This window comes from Lontra canadensis, unplaced genomic scaffold (genome assembly GCF_010015895.1).
Source record: "Lontra canadensis isolate GAN:19392208 unplaced genomic scaffold, GSC_riverotter_1.0 scaffold141, whole genome shotgun sequence".
Classification (NCBI taxonomy): domain Eukaryota; kingdom Metazoa; phylum Chordata; class Mammalia; order Carnivora; family Mustelidae; genus Lontra; species Lontra canadensis.
The window spans coordinates 2,548,491-2,566,213 of record NW_022631135.1 but is presented as its reverse complement, the minus strand read 5'-3'; the positions used below and the strand labels follow the sequence as shown (position 1 = coordinate 2,566,213).

At 36.7% G+C, this 17,723-nt stretch overlaps 1 protein-coding gene across 1 annotated transcript; it reads left to right on the top strand.

Annotated features, from left to right (window-relative positions):
• The first annotated feature begins 266 nt into the window (after positions 1–266).
• Positions 267–13,059, top strand: LOC116858620 (trace amine-associated receptor 1). Its single transcript, XM_032843458.1, has 2 exons — positions 267–290; positions 11,562–13,059. The coding sequence occupies exon 2, from the start codon at positions 11,667–11,669 to the stop codon at positions 12,681–12,683; it is 1,017 nt and encodes a 338-aa protein (XP_032699349.1). The 5' UTR covers positions 267–290; positions 11,562–11,666; the 3' UTR covers positions 12,684–13,059.
• Positions 13,060–17,723: the final 4,664 nt, after the last annotated feature.

The window sequence follows — 17,723 nt, the reverse complement described above, 5'->3', positions numbered from 1 at the left end:
TTTAGCTTGTTCACTGCTAGCTTCCTGATGCTGGTTTAGAATAAAAGCGCCTCCCAGTTCCATGTATTAATACTATATTGTTCAACCTTGTTTCAGAAAGATTTATTATCAGCTTATCTTTTCCAGATTTTAATATTTGCGTCACTTGCCTATGTGAACTGTGGCCTATTGGAGCCCAGCCGTGGCTTTAGCCAGCAGCAGCCGTGCTGGGGACAGATGCAGTGGGTCTCCTCCCAAAGGCTGTTTTCTTCTCCCAGTTCATCTATGCTTGTTGACTCTTGCTGGAGAAGGTAGGTCTCAATGCACTCAAAAGCCACAGAAAAAGCAGGGACTAGCCTGGGGGTCTAGGGGATCTTTTATTGAGAGAATGCTGAAGACCATAAAAGTTATCCGTGGCTTGGTACTTACTCATACATTAAAATTTATGATTATTTAATAGAAAGTTAACAAGGTTTCTGTAACTTAGTTACTTAAAACCTGTGTTAGTAAGAGAAGCTAAAAAAATAGTTATATATCTTTAAATAGCTTGCTTTATATGTGCTTTTCAAATGTTTCACGTTTACGAAAATTTCACCTATGGAAACCTAGGAGACTTAAAGTTGAAGCATGATTTTTTATCTCCTTTTCTTGTAAATGAAGAAGGGCATTCCTTCTGTGCGTGTTGGCTAGTTTTAACATTATGAAAAGGAACTTCACAGAGATTTGTACAGGTTTTAAAATTATTTGTTATTGTTATTTTATACTAAACTAGAGAACTAAAATCTTATTTGCACAAATATTATTTGGTGGGAAAAATCCTGGCCCATTGTTGAATGACTCCACTCTTTAGTGTATTGTGTGTATGTGTCTTTTTGTGTCTACATGCCATATATTAGATTGATTAGTTTAAGAATCTTTTAGTATGATGACTTAAATCTGATACATATTATCTTATGCAGGTCTACATAACAGAAAAACTTTCAGGTATATTCTATTTACCTATTCATAATATTGCTGGAAATGGTTTTTTCTCTTATCTGTCGGGCCATGTTGATGGGTAAGCAAACAAATGGAATTTGCCATGCTTCCTGTTTCTTCAAGATAGAAACAGATTGTCTCCAATGATGTTTCCCATCAAGACTCACGCCTTAAATAACATTAACATTAAATAACATTAACATTATTTCTTTTGCCCCTTGACTTTTTCTCGCCGTTAAAATAAGTATTTTGGGGGTGCCTGTGTGGCTTAGTTGTTAAGACACTGCCTTAGTTGTTAGCTGGCTTAGTTGTTAAGCAACTGCCTTCGGCTCAGATCAAGATCCCAGAATCCTGGGATCGAGCCCCTCATTGGGCTCCCTGCCCAGCCTGAAGCCTGTTTCTCCCTCTTCCACTTCCCCTGCTTGTATTCTCTCTCTTGCTGTGTCTCTCTCTCTTATTTTATTAATAAATAAATAAATAAAATCTTTTAAAAATAAGATAAAGTAAGTATCTTCCAGGGTGTCTGGATGGCTTAGTAGTGCTGGGCTCTCTACTCAGTGGAGAGCCTGCTTCTCTCTCTTCCTCTGCTGCTCCCCTGCTTGTGCTTTTTTGCTGGTACTTGCGCTATTGCAAATAAATAAATAAAATCTCAAAAAAATAAAATAAGTATTTTTCAAAAATATTTTAGTATTTTAATAAGGAATACTGGGTAAATTACGGAGCTGCAAACATACTTTTGGAATAAAATTGTTATCAACTTTATTTCTAATTATATTTCTAAATTTATATAGAACAAAAACAGGATATGGGTTCAGCTCAGAAATTCAGCAAAAATTTAATTTTAATATAATGTTAAAATGGATCAATAACTCATATAGAGAATTATACAAGCACAAAATCACAAATTGTATAATTTGTTACTTGTTATTCACCAATAGTTTTTTTGAGTTTCATTAAACTTTCGTTTAGAGCAATTCACAGACAATCCATTTAATTTTATTAAATAATTTTTTCTAGTTATGAAAGTGAAACATTCTCATAGTAGAAAACTTGGGATATGTAGAAATTAGGGAGAAGAAAGTAAAACTCACCTGTTATTTTGCCACCCAGGAAAAGTTTTGCTACAATTTAATATTATTTCTCTTTTATGTTGTTGTTTAATTTTAATTTTTTTTAATTTTAATCTTACCATCTCTGAATTAAGGATACTAAGCATTTGGAGTGTACCATTTCATACGTATTTTCCATGCTTATACAAATATGTGTGTGTGTCAGTATGAGTGTCTCTGTACATGGTATTTTAAAACATTTTGCAAATTCTTTTTTTTTCTTACTTGATAAGATACCATTGACATCTTTCTATATCTGTACGTTAAAAAACCCAACTCATTTAATTAACATCTTATTTTCTTAAGATTCATTATTTATTTATTTGAGAGGGAGAGAGAGAGGAATGAGTGGGGGAAGAGGCAGAGGAACAAGCAGACTCCCTGTGGCGCAGGCACCCTCCTGTGGGGCTTGATCCCTGGACCCTGGGATCATAACCTGAGCCAAAGTTAGGTGCTTAACCAACTGAGCCACCCAGGTGCCCTAATTTAACATTTTATTGAACATACATCATGTCTACTGCTGTGTGTGTCTGATGGAAGTTCAGACTATTTTAGTTTTTACTTCTGTTGCTGTTACAAAAACTACTGCTGGGTTGAACAACATAGGTATTTTAAACTTTAAAAAATACTGCTAGAGAAACTTGCCAAAATAAAAGATTAGCTGTACATTTTGTCATCTTGTCAAGATGTTTAACTTGCTAGGCCCTTACCAACCTGAAATAAAAACCGGAGGACATTGAGATAGTTGAGAATTTAAGTTACAGATTAACATTGTTTTTTTGAAATACATATTTTTCATTTCAAAAATCCTTATATAACCAGCATTATTTGTGTCCTATAATCATAATTCTTTTTGATTTAAAATAAATCTTAATTTAGATAATATTACTCACAGTTGTTGCTTTTATTCTTCATCTCTTGTTAATTAGAAATTCTTGGTTTGGTTTAAATTTTATACTGTTAGAGTATTTCCTAGAGTTTCTCAGAAGGTAGTTATAAATGCATTATTTGCTATCTTTCTTTTGCCTTCCTATGACTACCATTTTGGCTAAATATAGGACTGTTGAGTTGCTATTTCCTGAAGAGTTTCTAAACTCATTCCACTGTCTTCTGGTTTCTAAAATTACAAATAAATCCTATGGTAGCCAAATCATCTTTCCTTCTTTGTTTTTTTAAAGCAGCATTGTTGACATATAATTGATATGTAAAAAACTGTATACATTTAACATACATGACTTGAGAGTTTGCAGAGATGAAAATACCTGTAATACTATCACCACAATGAAAGAATTTCTAACTGGTTGGTTATAACATTTTCTTTCTTATCTTTGGAATCAGAGCTGGACTAAGTGCATGTGCCTTACTTTACTAGGGCCCCAGGGGGACAGAAATGAGCTAATGAACTCCTCAGCTCATTGGTTCATTCATCCAAGCCTTTATTCATTTTTGTTCTCAGTGCATGTTCTAGACATTTCCCAGGCCCTGAAGCTATGGCAGTTACTAAAACAGCCCATTCCCTTATGACATACTAACCCCTCTTTGTTTTGTTTCATCTTGTTTCTTCCCTGTTTATCCCCCTTGTCCATTCCTATTCCTTTCCTTCTGCCTATAATAACCCTTTACCATCCATCTTTTTCATATTGATTTAAATATATGTATATTCTTGTAAAGGTTTCCTGATACCTTTTACACATTTCCTTAACATGTCTATACCATTCCTCTCAGATGTTTATTTATTTGATAAACACTAGGCACAGGATGCTACTGTAAACACTTTATGAATATTAACTCATTCCAGACTTATAACAGTCCAGAAACTAGATTTCCTTTTTTTTTTTTTTAAACTTTTTTACTTTTGTTTGCACAAGAAAACTGTAGCCCCAAGAGATTGGATAACCTGTCCAAAGGCAGAGAATGGGTGAATGGCCAGGCCTGCCTGGATTTAAACAGACACAGTAGACACTAGAGGCCACACTCTTCAGCACTCAGCTCCACCTTGACAAATTCAAAACCCAACTCCTGATTTCTTTCTGCTCCTTGCTGTTCTCCAACCACCATCTTTTCCATCTCAGTCAGTGGGAGCCCCTCTTTCAAGCTGCTCAAACCAAAAGCCTTGCTATTTCCCTGGAAAACTTCCTCCCACGCTCAGTCATGTGTAAATCCTGCCTGTTGTACCTTCAGAACATTTCCAAACTTGGCCACTCCTCTCCACACTCACCACCCCTGCTATGTTCAAACCATCATCTTCCCTCACCAGGGTACAGTGGCAGCTTCTCTCGCCTTCATCCTTACCCTCTGCCTCTGTTCTCAGCACAGCAGTCAGGGTGCATCTGTCAGAACCTGTCAGATCATGTTGTTGGGTTCAAAACCCACCAGGAACTTCCTTTTTCACTTAAAGGCAAAGCTAAAATTCTTACTGGGACCTGTAGGGACCTACTCAGTGTAGTTTTGTACAGCATCCCTACTTTCCCCATCCCTTTTTCTCTGCTTTGCTGGCTCTGCTCCAACCACACTGACATCTCGTAATTTTGCAGACACAATAAAGCATGTTTCCATCTCAGGGCCTTTGAGCTGGCTGTCTCCTCTCCCCAGATTGCTCTTCCCCTACATATCCATGTGGTTAGCTCCTCAGTTCCTTCAGGTATTTCATTCAGAGTCAGCTTCTTATTTAACTTTTCCATGGCTCCCTTATCCTGAGGTTCAGTCCTCTCCCCAAACATTGCAACTGTCTCTTCTCTTCTTTATTTTTTCCCCTTAGCAAACACTACAATCTAACTTCTTATTTATTGTTCATGTTTATTGTCTGTGTCCCCCATGCACACTGGAATGTAGGTTCCTCAGAGGCAAGAAGTTTAGTTGTGTCTGTTCACCCCAGGACCTAGTGTCTGATGGAACGAAGTCATTCACTCCATATTTGTGAAAAAGAATGAGTGAATTTCTCTTTCTTTGTATTGTAGCTTAGCATGTGCGATACTCTTCCATTTGATTCCCAGGGTCAGTGACTTAGTCGTTAGCTGTGATTATTCTCTTTTATAAATTCTTTATGGATACCTGATATCATTTCTTTTGGTTGTAAAACCTTTTCTGTGTGCTAATTTGATGTTCTTGTGTGTTTTTACTAAATGTTTTTTTAAAGTTTTCACTTTTCTGCCTCTAGAGTAGCCACCCACCTTTTCTAATTGACTTGACTCCTCTTGGTGCTGCTACTGCTATTTTCTTAAATGAATTGTGAACTCTGAGAGGTCTTATCAGGGGTGTACACATTGTTGGCAGGCCAGGCTGTCAAAGTCTCTTGGGTGGAAGCTTTTCTCTCACTGGCAAGGCTGTTTACAATACTTGCTTCCAGTTTGTAAATGGTATTTTAGAGGTATTTTTCCTCAAAATTGCTTTTAAAAAATGTGTCTCTTCATCAATTGCATTTCAATTTTAAAGGAAGAACTATTTTATTGTATTATATATTTTTAAATATTTTATATATTTATTTGAAAGAGAGTCAGAGAGAGCACAAGCAGGGGGAGCTGTAGAGGGAGAGAGAGAAGCAGACTCCCCTCTGAGAAAGGACCCCTCTCCTCAACATGGACATGGGGTTCGATCCCAGAGTCAGAAGGTTAACTGACTGAGCCACCCAGGTGCCCCTGCCAGAATTATTTTAAACTCAGTCCTCTGATTTGCAAAAGCTAATTTTTAGTCTTTTTACGGCTTCATTTCCAAATTCTTGAGATCCTAATTCTCATGACTTCCACAAGCAACTGATGTTTCTCAGCAAATATATATATTTTTTTTTCAAAAAGAATACATGGGTAGAATGTTTTATGAACATTGGAATATAATAAACCATCTTTCACAGTCCATAAGTACATTTCCTGTGTATAAAATTCTCTAGTTTCAAATTTTTCTTCTCATAGCTCTCTGTATACTTGAGGTCAGCCTTATTTTTGTTCCTGTGAAGGTACATTATTTTGGGGTTTTAGATTTGTAGGAAGATAACAAATTATATTTACTGTATTCTCAAGTTAAATTTTCGACTGTATTGATGGTGAATAAATGTACTATTTACCAGGTAACTTTAAATAGAGAAGAAAATGAGCTAACCCGGCAAATATCAGCCATCTTAGTTTCTCCAGAAACTCTGACAGGGACACACAGCCTCTGGCCACAATCTCACGCCGAGTGGGGTCTTGATAGATTAGAAAGTTTAGGCGTGCTACACCCTCTGCTCTTTTAATGGGGCCTTGAAAACACTTTTGGAAGATCTCATTCTAAGCATTATTTTTCCGTTTTAGGGCTGGTTAATAACATCCTGCTTTCTTGGTTCTGGAACCAAATGCAGGATCAGCAAGTTTCCGGTCCCATCTATTTGGAGAGGGCAATTATGGTCTCTAAACAGACTTGAGGACTATTTACTGGATTCACACAGATTGTATGACTTTTTCCTAGCATACTTTAAATCCTTTATCTCCTTTGAGCATCATAGACTCATTAGCTCAACTGGTCGCATTGGGTGACTGTTTTTTTATGACACTCAAAAGTCACATACTGGTCAAGCAAGAAGCATCTGAAACTTTGAATGTTTACCAAAAATTTGAGTACAATGGTTTATGTAGGACAATACAATTTTTTATAACATTATCTAGGAGCAGTAGAACAATCATAAGACAACAATCTATTTGGGTTAAAACAAAGTTTAGTTGCAATTTTAGGTCCATATTACTTTTAAATTCCCTCCCTCAAATCAGTCAGGCAATTATACACTTCAGAGATTTTCTTATAAAAAGCAAGTACAGAATATCCATGGAAAGTTCTAGAACAAAAATGAAATCCTGAGTTATAATGTTTCATTTCTCTACCCCTCATTTTATATTATGTGCTAACTACAAAGTCACCACCTAGAGGAAACATAAAGTCAGTGAAAAAATCTGAACAAGCCAACAAGGCATTGACATTCTGGCTTCTATCTGGATCAAGGACAGTTGTTTATTCTTAGTTTCCTTTAAGGTATCAAGTGGTCTTGGGCTTGAATTCCCCAGGAATTTAACCGCTCTGTTTCCTGCTAGGAAACTGTTTTTGCATTTCTATCTGGCTTTGTGTATTTGGGTAAGGACATGCCAGGAGGTTCTAAACTGTTGCAGCTCCAGGCCATTCTACTGTTGTTTACCTTGAATAACTGCCAGTTTCCTTGGGTTAAGGGGTGGAAATTCTTGATGTCTCCCTAAATGTACTTTGGAGCTCAGGTGACTTTCTCCTGTACGGTTGTGACATGCTGAGAAATTCCTCATCTAGGCTTGTGTGGCTTCTGCCTCTCCCTGGTTCTGTTCACATGGGCAGCCGTGATTGCTGTTTTAAAAGTTATGACTTTGGAGGTGGGCCCAGTGGCTCCCCATGTCCCCAACCTCGCCTTCTCTGGAGCTCCACTGTAGGTGCTGGATGCCAAAGTACCAGGCCTGGGAGGTGTTCAACAGCGCTAAGAAACTACCTTGCTGGCCCTACGAAGGCGTGTGTGGTTCTCAAAAACTGGCATTCTGATGGGGGAGTTCGTGTGTTAAAGTTAACAGGTGATTTAGTTTGTTTGGTGCAAAGAACAGACCAAGCCCGAGTTGTACAAAAGATTGAGAAATTCCACAGTCTACTAATGCAACTTCTGGGAACCAAGGAATGCTGCACTGTTGCCATGGAAACGGACCAAAGGGTTTGAAATGAAGATCCTCAAGTTCTTAGGAAGTAAATATCTTTTGAATCTGAAAAAGTGTTGTGAAAGAGAATACTTCATGTAACTAAGTGGACCCTTCAGAAGCCGGGAGGTCATTTTTTTGTACTTGTTTCTTAATGTTTACTTTAGAGGGCTAGGAATGTTTTCAGATAGAAAGCCTTTATTTATTTTTGGAACTTGAACACGAAATGCATCTGTGTTTGGAAACTTTTTGCAGTTTGATGTTGGGCAAAATACATAATTATTCTCTGACCAGTTTGTATCAGTAATCTGAAAATGATGTATCAATAGAAGGCAATTTTTCTTTAAACAAAAACAAAAACAAAAACCTATGACTTTCTCCTCTGTGCTCCATGATTACTTTTTCAAAGATCCCTGTGGGTCCCCTTCCTTGACTTTATAACTAATTATTACAGCTGATGGCAAACGGAATGAGTTTCTCCTCTGCTTAGCATTGTCTGTGGAACACTTTCCACACCGTCCACAGAATGGGTTCATATTCTTTACCTTTTCTGAAAGAATGGTGAGGAGGGAACCAATCCTCTCCTTGGCTTTGAAACTAGGTGCTCAAGTCAAGACTCTAGAATTAAACTAGAAAGGCAGGGAAAAAAGAAAAGAATCAGGGAAACCAGTCGGGAGGCTACTAATTTGACAGTGGTTAGTGGCTGGGACCATGAGAACTGGTCTGATTATGGATATATTTTCAATGAAGTGTCAAGATATTTACTGATGGATTAGCTATATTATTGAGTGTGAGAGAGAGTAGTCAATAATTACTTCAAGGTTTAGGACCGAGGATTTGCAAGAACGAAGTTGCCATTTTTTGAGATGTATGGAAAGGAAAAGGAGCTGGGCACATGTTGTGGAGAAGACTGGAAGCTTTAGATATAGTAAATGGTGATATTCTCTAGACAGCAGGAAATGTTTGTCCAGAGTGTGGGTTTGGGGGAGGTCATGGCTGGAGTTATTTATTTGAGACTCCTCAGCATATAGATTAGTTTAAGGCCAGAAGACTGTAAGAAATCACCTAGGGAGCAGACCTCAGTAGAGAAGAGAACCAAGGACTAGCCTCAGGGCAAGTGAGTTGAAGAACTGGCAATGGAAGCTGGAAAGAGTAACCATTGAATTCAGAGCTGCAAAGGAAGGGATTGTTTCAAGAAGCATCTAGGGGGTCAAGCAAGGAGAAGCCTGAGAATTTAGCACTGGGGTTAGTAACCTAGGACAACAAGATTAAAACACGGTTTGGGGCTCTTGTCCTTAGTGCCATCTTCTTGAAAACCTCTGCATCATGAAAGCTAAGCAGAGGAAGCAGCACAAGCACAGGTTGAAGGGTAAAAGAAGGAAGATGGACCAGAGGACCAAGTAAAGCTCTGGCTTGTACACCCGTGGAAGCCACAGGAGCAGAAATAAAGAAAGCCAGAAGCCAGAGACACTGGTACCAATTTGTGGACTGCATGCCTATTGTCTAGAACTTGATTCAGTGGATTCAGAATATCCATTGCCATCTGATCACAATGACCACCTTTGAGAGACACATGTCACTCATACCAAAACAGTCCCTTTTGGTCCTTTGCCCTGGACCTGTGACTTTCTGGACAAATTCTCTTTTCATTTGTGCCTGAATGTAACACATGTACAATAAACCATCTCTTCTACTGTCTTAGCTGAAAAAAAAAAAACCGTTTTGGTAGAGTGTTGACAAAAGTCTGTTAGAGCTAGAGCGTATTCAAAAGGCTAGTAGATGAATGAAAGACAAAGAGTGTAAATGACTTTCAAAAAGAGGTTTTGTTTTGTTTTCCTTTCTCATAAAGTGGAAGTAAAAGGGGATCTTCTGAAGATGTGAAATTAAAAATAATTCTTTTTGAGGAATTTATTGTTTTTATGGAAGAGTACTACATATTTGAAGGGATTGGAGGAGAGGTGTTTTAAATTTATTAAAATATGCATTTTCATAGCTAGATATTTTATTTATTTTTATTCCTCCAGTTCCAGTTATGGGTACATTTAAATTTTTATGTAGTCTTGATCTAAACTGTCAGCTCAGAGGCAATGAGAGGAAATGAAAAGGAAGGCAGACTCTGAGAATATTCTAAGACTTGTTGCTCTTTTCTAGCATTTCAACACAGTGCAGGTTGTTTATTGAGTGCCAGAAATCCCCATTCTTTTTCCAAATTCTCTCTCCTTCTCTTCATATACACTTATACATACATATATATTTATATATACCATATATATATATACATATACATATATATATTTCAAAATATATTGAAAATTCCAGAATTTAGTTGAGAATTACAGAATCATATAGAAACAGAGGGGATTTTTTTAAAAGATTTATTTATTTATTTTTAGAGAGACAAAGAAAGAGAGTGTACACTCCAGTGGAGGGAGGGACAGAGGAAGAGGGAGAAGGAGAGAAACAGACTTGGGTTGGGGGGAAGGGTCTCAAACTCATGATCCTGAGATCCTGACCTGAGCCTAAATCAAGAGGCTCACACTTAACTGACTATGTCACCCAGGCACCCCCAAAGGGGATATTTTTAAACTAGCTCTCAGGGAGCCTTGGGTTCTTTAATGGGCATGAGGAGAAAAAAGGTGCCATCTCTGTTTTAACCAGATTTTACTTTGGTTTTAAAATTGGGAATGAATGAAAAAAAAAAAATTAAAGGGCTTCTTTTTCAGATTTTAAAAAAAAAAAAAAAAAAAAAAAAAAAAAAAAGCTCCAGTGCCATGCCCACAGCACACACTGAAGCTCAGGTTCCCTGGTTCTCACCTCAGCCATCTTTTCCCTGTGCCACATCATGTCTTTACCACAGACTTTGGTCTGTGTATTTAAAATCCTTAAAAACTGAGACCATAATATCACACTTCATTAATAGATATCACTTTTCAAGAGATCTTTTGTTCTTATATGAAAGTTCAAAGTTTAATGAAAATAATTTATCTGAATTGATCTTTTCTGCTGTGGGAAAAAATGTGGATTAATAAAAAAGAATGGAAAGAAGACTTGATCCTTTCTGCCACGGAAAGAAAATGTGGATTAACAAAAAAGAAACTATACTAGTAATTGAGACCTCAGGTCATATTCTACTTTCAGTGGTTTCATGAACGAAAGTTCAAATTCTTGCCAGTATAATTACATTAACAAAACATGTCGTATCTTTCTTATAAGCAATAATGTTTACTTTGTAGATGCAAAAATGTTAAATGAAGTAATACTTGGAATATATGTATAAGTGCTTTGCAAACCAGAAGTAAATGTATGTAAGCTTCTTTCCATTACAGTTAATTAGAAAATAAGAAATATCTTATATTTTATCAAGTACAAAAGCATACACTAGCAGATATTATTGTGTACAAGAGATGCATTTAAAATATTTCACTTTTCCTCTGGAACATATTTGAATTCTAAAATTTCTGGCAATTTATATACCCTATAGAATATAAACTTTCCCCACAAGACTTTCTTTTGAACAAAGACTATTTCCATAGATTGAAGCATATGAAAAATTCATCATTTGACCTTCTCTAACCAAAAAAAGTGTCAGTTTCATGTATTTCAATCTAATAATTCAACTTTTCATTTCTAGCACCATTATCCAATGAGGAGATGTTAAAAAAGTTATTGAACTGACCTACGGAACTAAACTTAGGAATAAAAGCTCTTTCTAAAATAATGATTTTTCAGCAAGAAGTAATAGTGAGTATGCTAGAAGTGAAAAGAATCAAATTTTCAATGATTCTCTCCCTCTCTTTTCTTTTTTCCTCCTGGATTTCTGGAATAGGTATATGGAAGTAAAAGAAGGAACCCAAACCTGATTATGGATTTCAAAGAAAGATTCCTCAATACACAAAGGAAGAAATAAACTGGTAGAAAACCCTCAGGAACAATGTCTTTTTGCCACAATATAATTAATATTTCCTGTGTGAAAAGCAGCAGGTCGAATGATGTCCGTGCTTCCCTGTATAGTTTAATGGTGCTCATAATTCTGACCACACTCATTGGCAATCTGATAGTCATTATTTCCATATCACACTTCAAGCAACTTCATACCCCAACTAATTGGCTCATTCATTCCATGGCCACTGTGGATTTTCTGCTGGGGTGCCTGGTCATGCCCTATAGCATGGTCAGATCTGTTGAGCATGGCTGGTACTTTGGAGAAGTCTTCTGTAAAATCCACACCAGCACTGACATTATGCTGAGCTCAGCATCCATTTTCCACTTGTCCTTCATTTCCATTGACCGCTACTATGCTGTGTGTGATCCATTGAGATACAAAGCCAAAATCAGTATCTTGGTTATCTTTGTGATGATCTTCATTAGTTGGAGTGTTCCTGCTCTTTTTGCATTTGGAATGATTTTTCTGGAGCTAAACTTCAAAGGAGCTGAAGAGATGTATTATAAATACATTCACTGCGTAGGGGGTTGCTCCGTCTTCTTTAGCAAAACATCTGGGGTACTGGCCTTTATGACTTCTTTCTATATACCTGGATCTATTATGTTGTGTGTCTATTCCAGAATATATTTCATAGCTCAGAGACAGGCAAAATCAATTCATGATGCAAATCAGAAGTTTCAAATTGGATTGGAAGAAAAAAATGGAATGTTCCAAAGCAAAGAAAGGAAAGCTGCAAAGACTTTAGGGATTGTGATAGGAGTTTTCCTAATATGCTGGTGTCCTTTCTTTGTCTGCATGGTCATGGATCCTTTCCTGGACTATAGCATTCCACCCACATTGAATGATGCATTGATTTGGTTTGGGTACTTGAACTCTACGTTCAATCCAATGGTTTATGCTTTTTTCTATCCTTGGTTCAGAAAAGCACTGAAGTTGATTCTATTTGGTAAAATTTTCCAAAAAGATTCGTGTAGGTATAAACTATTTTTAGAATCACATCCATAGAATTATTATATTTAGTGCTTACTGTTTTGCAAAACAGGTGGCGATCATATTTATGACCACAACATAATCAACCACATGGACCAATTGCAGGGTCTTTTATCAATTATTTGAACCAAAGAACATATAATAAGATAGAATTCTTACATTTCGCTTCCTGTTTGAGATGTAACAGATGTGATCTTTGCTATTCTTACTATCCACACTGAAGCTTTGCAAGTCCAGAATTGGAGGCTCTACATGAAAGAATTTTCCAGGCCTTACGTGAACTGCTATGAAATTGCCAGAAATACCTTACTCATCTGTTCAGGGAATGCATTTGGGAATGCAAATTAGAATGGCTTTGTTATTCATTTTCTTGACTGTAATTGCTTTTTTGTAAAATCAAAGAAAGTACACATTAAATGATATTGAATAATTGTTTATGCATGATTTGCCATTTTTCATGAATCCTTATTAATATATATTCCAATTTTTAAGTATCTTAATTCTCCTCTTTTTATAATAGGTTGTCTTGATTTCAGAAAAGTTGCAAAAAAATCAGAAAAAAAATTAAAAATCATACATAAATGAAATGAAAATAAAGATATCACTCATAGCTTGTCTCCTGAAAGAACTATATCATTTAAAATTCTTAAAAATGTAATATTTTGGTGACTGTATAATGTTACATTGTATGAATCTACAAAGTTTTTTTTTTTGTTTTTGTTTTTGTTTTTTTTTTTCCCAAAATGCGGGGCTTGAACTCATGGCCCTGAGATCAAGGCTGGAGCTAAAATCAAGAGTTAGATATTTAACTGACTGAGCCAACCAGGCACCTCCAAAGATTTTTTTTTAAACCATTTCCCTATTGTTGACCACTTTGATTTCAATTTCTTTTTTTTTTTAATGATAGAAATTAAACCAAATTTCTGTCTGTTACTTGTTATTGAAGGTTATAAAAGTGTCTGGAAGGATTTTACCATAGTTCAAGGTTGTGCCTGGTATGACAAGACTCAAAATACAAGCTCTATGAAGTAAAACAGAATCAAACAGCCTTGTTGGACTCCAGGCTGCACCAAAAGAGAAGCAGCCATCAGGGATGAACACGAGGTATAATCAGACTAGACATGCCATACCTATTAAGATGGCATATATAAAAAGACAAAGAGGAACAAATGGTGGTTTCAAGTAAGATTCTCGATTATAAGCATTGATTTCCAATTGTACTGCTTCTCATACACACTTCATGCAGTCTATTGCATGTTGAGTAGCCCTAGTGATTTGGTTTTATTTATTTAATAACAATGACTTAGGTTCATGAGAAGATTAAGTTAAGGCAGCTAATTTGAAATGAAATTACAGAGCAATTTCCTGCATCCAAGTTTCTGTTCATAGACTGGATGATCTCTGAGGATATGTTAAATCCTTCCATTGCTCACGGTCTGTTTCAGGACTATGTATAATGTTTTAACTATTGGACTAGATTTTTGTTCTGGGACATTTACTTTTTCATTTAATTTAAAGTAAGACAAATTGTTGCTAATTACTCCTAGTGTCAAAAACTACCTTGACTTTTTTTCACCCATGAGATCACTTTGTCAGATTTTTAAAAATTAACAAAAGGGGTGCCTGGGTGGCCCAGTCGGTTAAGCATTTGATTTAGGCTCAAGTCATGATCCCAGAGTCCTGGGATTGAGACCCCCATGTTGGGCTCCCTGCTCAGCTGGGAGTCTGCTTCTCCCTCTCCCTCTGCTTCTCCCCCTGTTCATGCTCTCTTGTTTGCTCACTCTCTCAAATAAATCAATAAAATTAAAAAAAAAAGAGGAGCATAAGTATTTAGACAGCTTTCTGTACCTTACAGCAAGTTTCTGTGTTCTTCATTTGCTCCCACATGTTCCTCTCAAAATTATTCGCAAACATTCTGTTCTTTTGTGTACATGTGTTTTATCTATTGTGAGTAAATCTTTTTTAAAACACTATATTTTCTATGTAACCATTATTGCTGGCATACAATAAAATTTATTTTAGCTCTCCAGTTGATTTGTTTGGACTTTCATTCCATGTAGTTATATTTTCCTCAAACAATGCTAAGTTTTATCTCCTTTCCAATAATTGATACTTACTTATATTTTCTGCTGTACTATATTAGTCAGAATTTCTAGAACAATATTGATAGTGGTGATAAGAGTCATCCTTGTCTTACATCTGTTTTATTTTATTTTGAAGATTTTATTTATTTATTTGACAGAGAGAGATTACAAGTAGGCAGAGAGCAGGCAGAGAGAGAGGAGGAAGCAGGCTCCCCGCTGACCAGAGAGCCCGATGCGGGACTCGATCCCAGGACCCTGAGATCATAACCCGAGCCCAAGGCAGAGGCCCAACCCACTGAGCGACCCAGGTGCCCCTTACATCTATTTTAAATTACTATTCAGGTTTTACTGTTGATTCCACATTTTTCTTGGGATAAGTTCATGACTCAGATAATTTTACCTTTTTTTACTCAATACTGCAGCCCTATAGCCTACCTTTTTTGGTAACTTCTGTTTTTAATACTCACAATAAGAGATAAGCCATAACCCACTTTCTTAGCACAATAAAAAGACAGGCTCACTTTGTCTTTCTATATTCCCAGCTTTGCTCTAACTTCCATCCCCTCATGCACAAAATATTTTTCCCTTTTGGTTGTCCAGAGTTCACTTCCCAACTGGCATCCAATTAGCCTTTGAGAAATTTTCCACTCTGAATGGGCATAGCCTATTGGAACTGTAGTGAGAAGATAGATCCCTGCTTTTCCCCTTAACTAAATAGACAGGTGGGTAAGCCATGCTAACATTCCCAGAAAGTCTTTCTTCAGAATTTGAATCTTTAGCAGAGGGGAAAGACAGTGATCTTTAGCAGAATCATTAGCAGAAAACAATGAAGACATGTGGAGTTCCATTCCATCCATGTGGTAAGGTCATGACCAGACTGCTCTTGGTGTTATTGGGGTTCATGCTTACCAGATTCCAGGGCTGCCTCATGGTCTGTCCATTTCCAAGCTAAGTTCTCCAGTCTCTCAGGTACTCCATGAATCCTAGATAGTATTTTTTTTAAGATTTTATTTATTTGCCAGAGAGAGAGAGAGCAAGCGAGTACACCCAAGCAGGCAGAGAAGCAGGCAGAGGTAGTGAGAGAAGCAGGTTCCATGACGAGCAAGGACCCCAATGCGGGACTTGATCCCAGGATCCTGGGATCATGACCTGAGCCGAAGGCAGCGGCTTAACCCACTGAGCCATCCAGGCGTCCCCCTAGATAGTATTCTAATAAATTCTCTTTGAGAATAATTTTTAGTTGAATCCAAGGAAAGGACCTTAACTTAATACACTGTATTATGGTAAATGCCAAGAAAGCGATTGCAATGACATGACATTCTTTACCAAATCCAGACAATTTCCAATCAAAACAGTCTCATTTTCCACTTGCTCCCTCTCAAAGAGACAGATTTGTATAAAATACCGCTCAGGAAGAGATAAAAATAGATGCATTAGCAAAGAAGTTTGTTAGAACTGACTTATTAATAATAATTATAAAGCCATCTTAAGACATCAGTAAACTGGAAGGTCCATCCCCATTTTTAACTGAGCTCTTGAACTCAATAATCCAGTCATTAAAGAGTCATAAATTCTTGTCAAAAGCATAAGGCAAACCATATGAACTCTAATCCATTGTAGATTCTGGTGAGTCACAGTTTCTGTTTAGTCGTACATTGTCAACAAGAGCTTGTACTTTAACTTCAATGTGTAGATATATGAAGAATGATTTGTTTTTAAGTCTAACAGACTATAAAATGTACTAACAAAACAACTCTCCAGAGAGATATTTTGAATGCTACATTGAAATAATCTAGATGATGTAAGAATCAGATTGAAGTATTTTTTCAGATAAGGTATATATGCATTTTCCAAAGTGTTTCAATACAGGTTATTGAGTATATGGCCAGCAGTAAAAAGTATTCAAAGAAAATAAATTTATCTTTGACAAGTCCTGACCTTCTTTTCCATATTCCTCCTCCTCCTAAAACCCCTTTCCCAAGTCTTTAAGCTCCCAGTGAATTTACACTACTCCAACATTTTAACTTGGTTGAGGCTGGTTCTCCTGTGAAGTCATATCATCAGCAGCATCTAATTTGTTTCAGTCTTTGATTTTTCCTGGGACAGAGAAATCTTTGACTCATACAAATTGAAAGTTCTTAGCATATTTATCAAATTAAGTGACTTAGAAGCTTAAAGTGAAGCCACTCGTGATGGTTTATCAATGGCAAACCTTCCTCTCCATAAATATACAAGTCAGATAAAAATAACTGAGATAGAGGATAAACTCTAAGATTTGTTTATTGGTCAGTGTTTTCACAATGTGTTATGTTAGAAAGTAATGTCTCTCAACCCTGGCTGCTGCTGGGGAGCAATAATATAAATATAAATTATGTGGATACTCGGGTCCTATGTCAAGAAAATGATCTGTGTGAAGAGGGAAAGCTTAGCAGCCAGATACCATGGGTTTGAATTCTGGCGCCATATTTATCTAATAATGTTTGGACAAAGTTACTTAAAAACTCTAAGCCTTAGTTCACTCACTTACAAATGAGAACAATAATATTACCCATCTCACTGGACTGTTGATTATTAGATGAGAGAAACCATCTAGCATGGAGACTTGCACATAAAAGAAAAAAACACTTAGCAAATATACAATATTAGTATCACTCCTTGTAATTTTATTGGCATCTGCTATGATGGTGCTCACTCAGAATATGCTCAGGCAGGTTACACAGAGAAGTTGACATAGGCAAACATTACATACCGGATTGCTTTTTCTTTTAAGGTGGTGAAGAATTATATCATCCTCTTTCCTAATGAATTTCAAAGTTACAATTATGCAAAAGAATAGCAGAAGATTTAAGGCAAGGTCTACACAGAAGGAAATTGAACCTGGGGCCACATTTTCACATCACTGTTCTGTGATGTGTCAGTGTTCTGCATGTAGTATGTTTGAGAGGCTACGGGAATTTGTATTTCTTTAAAA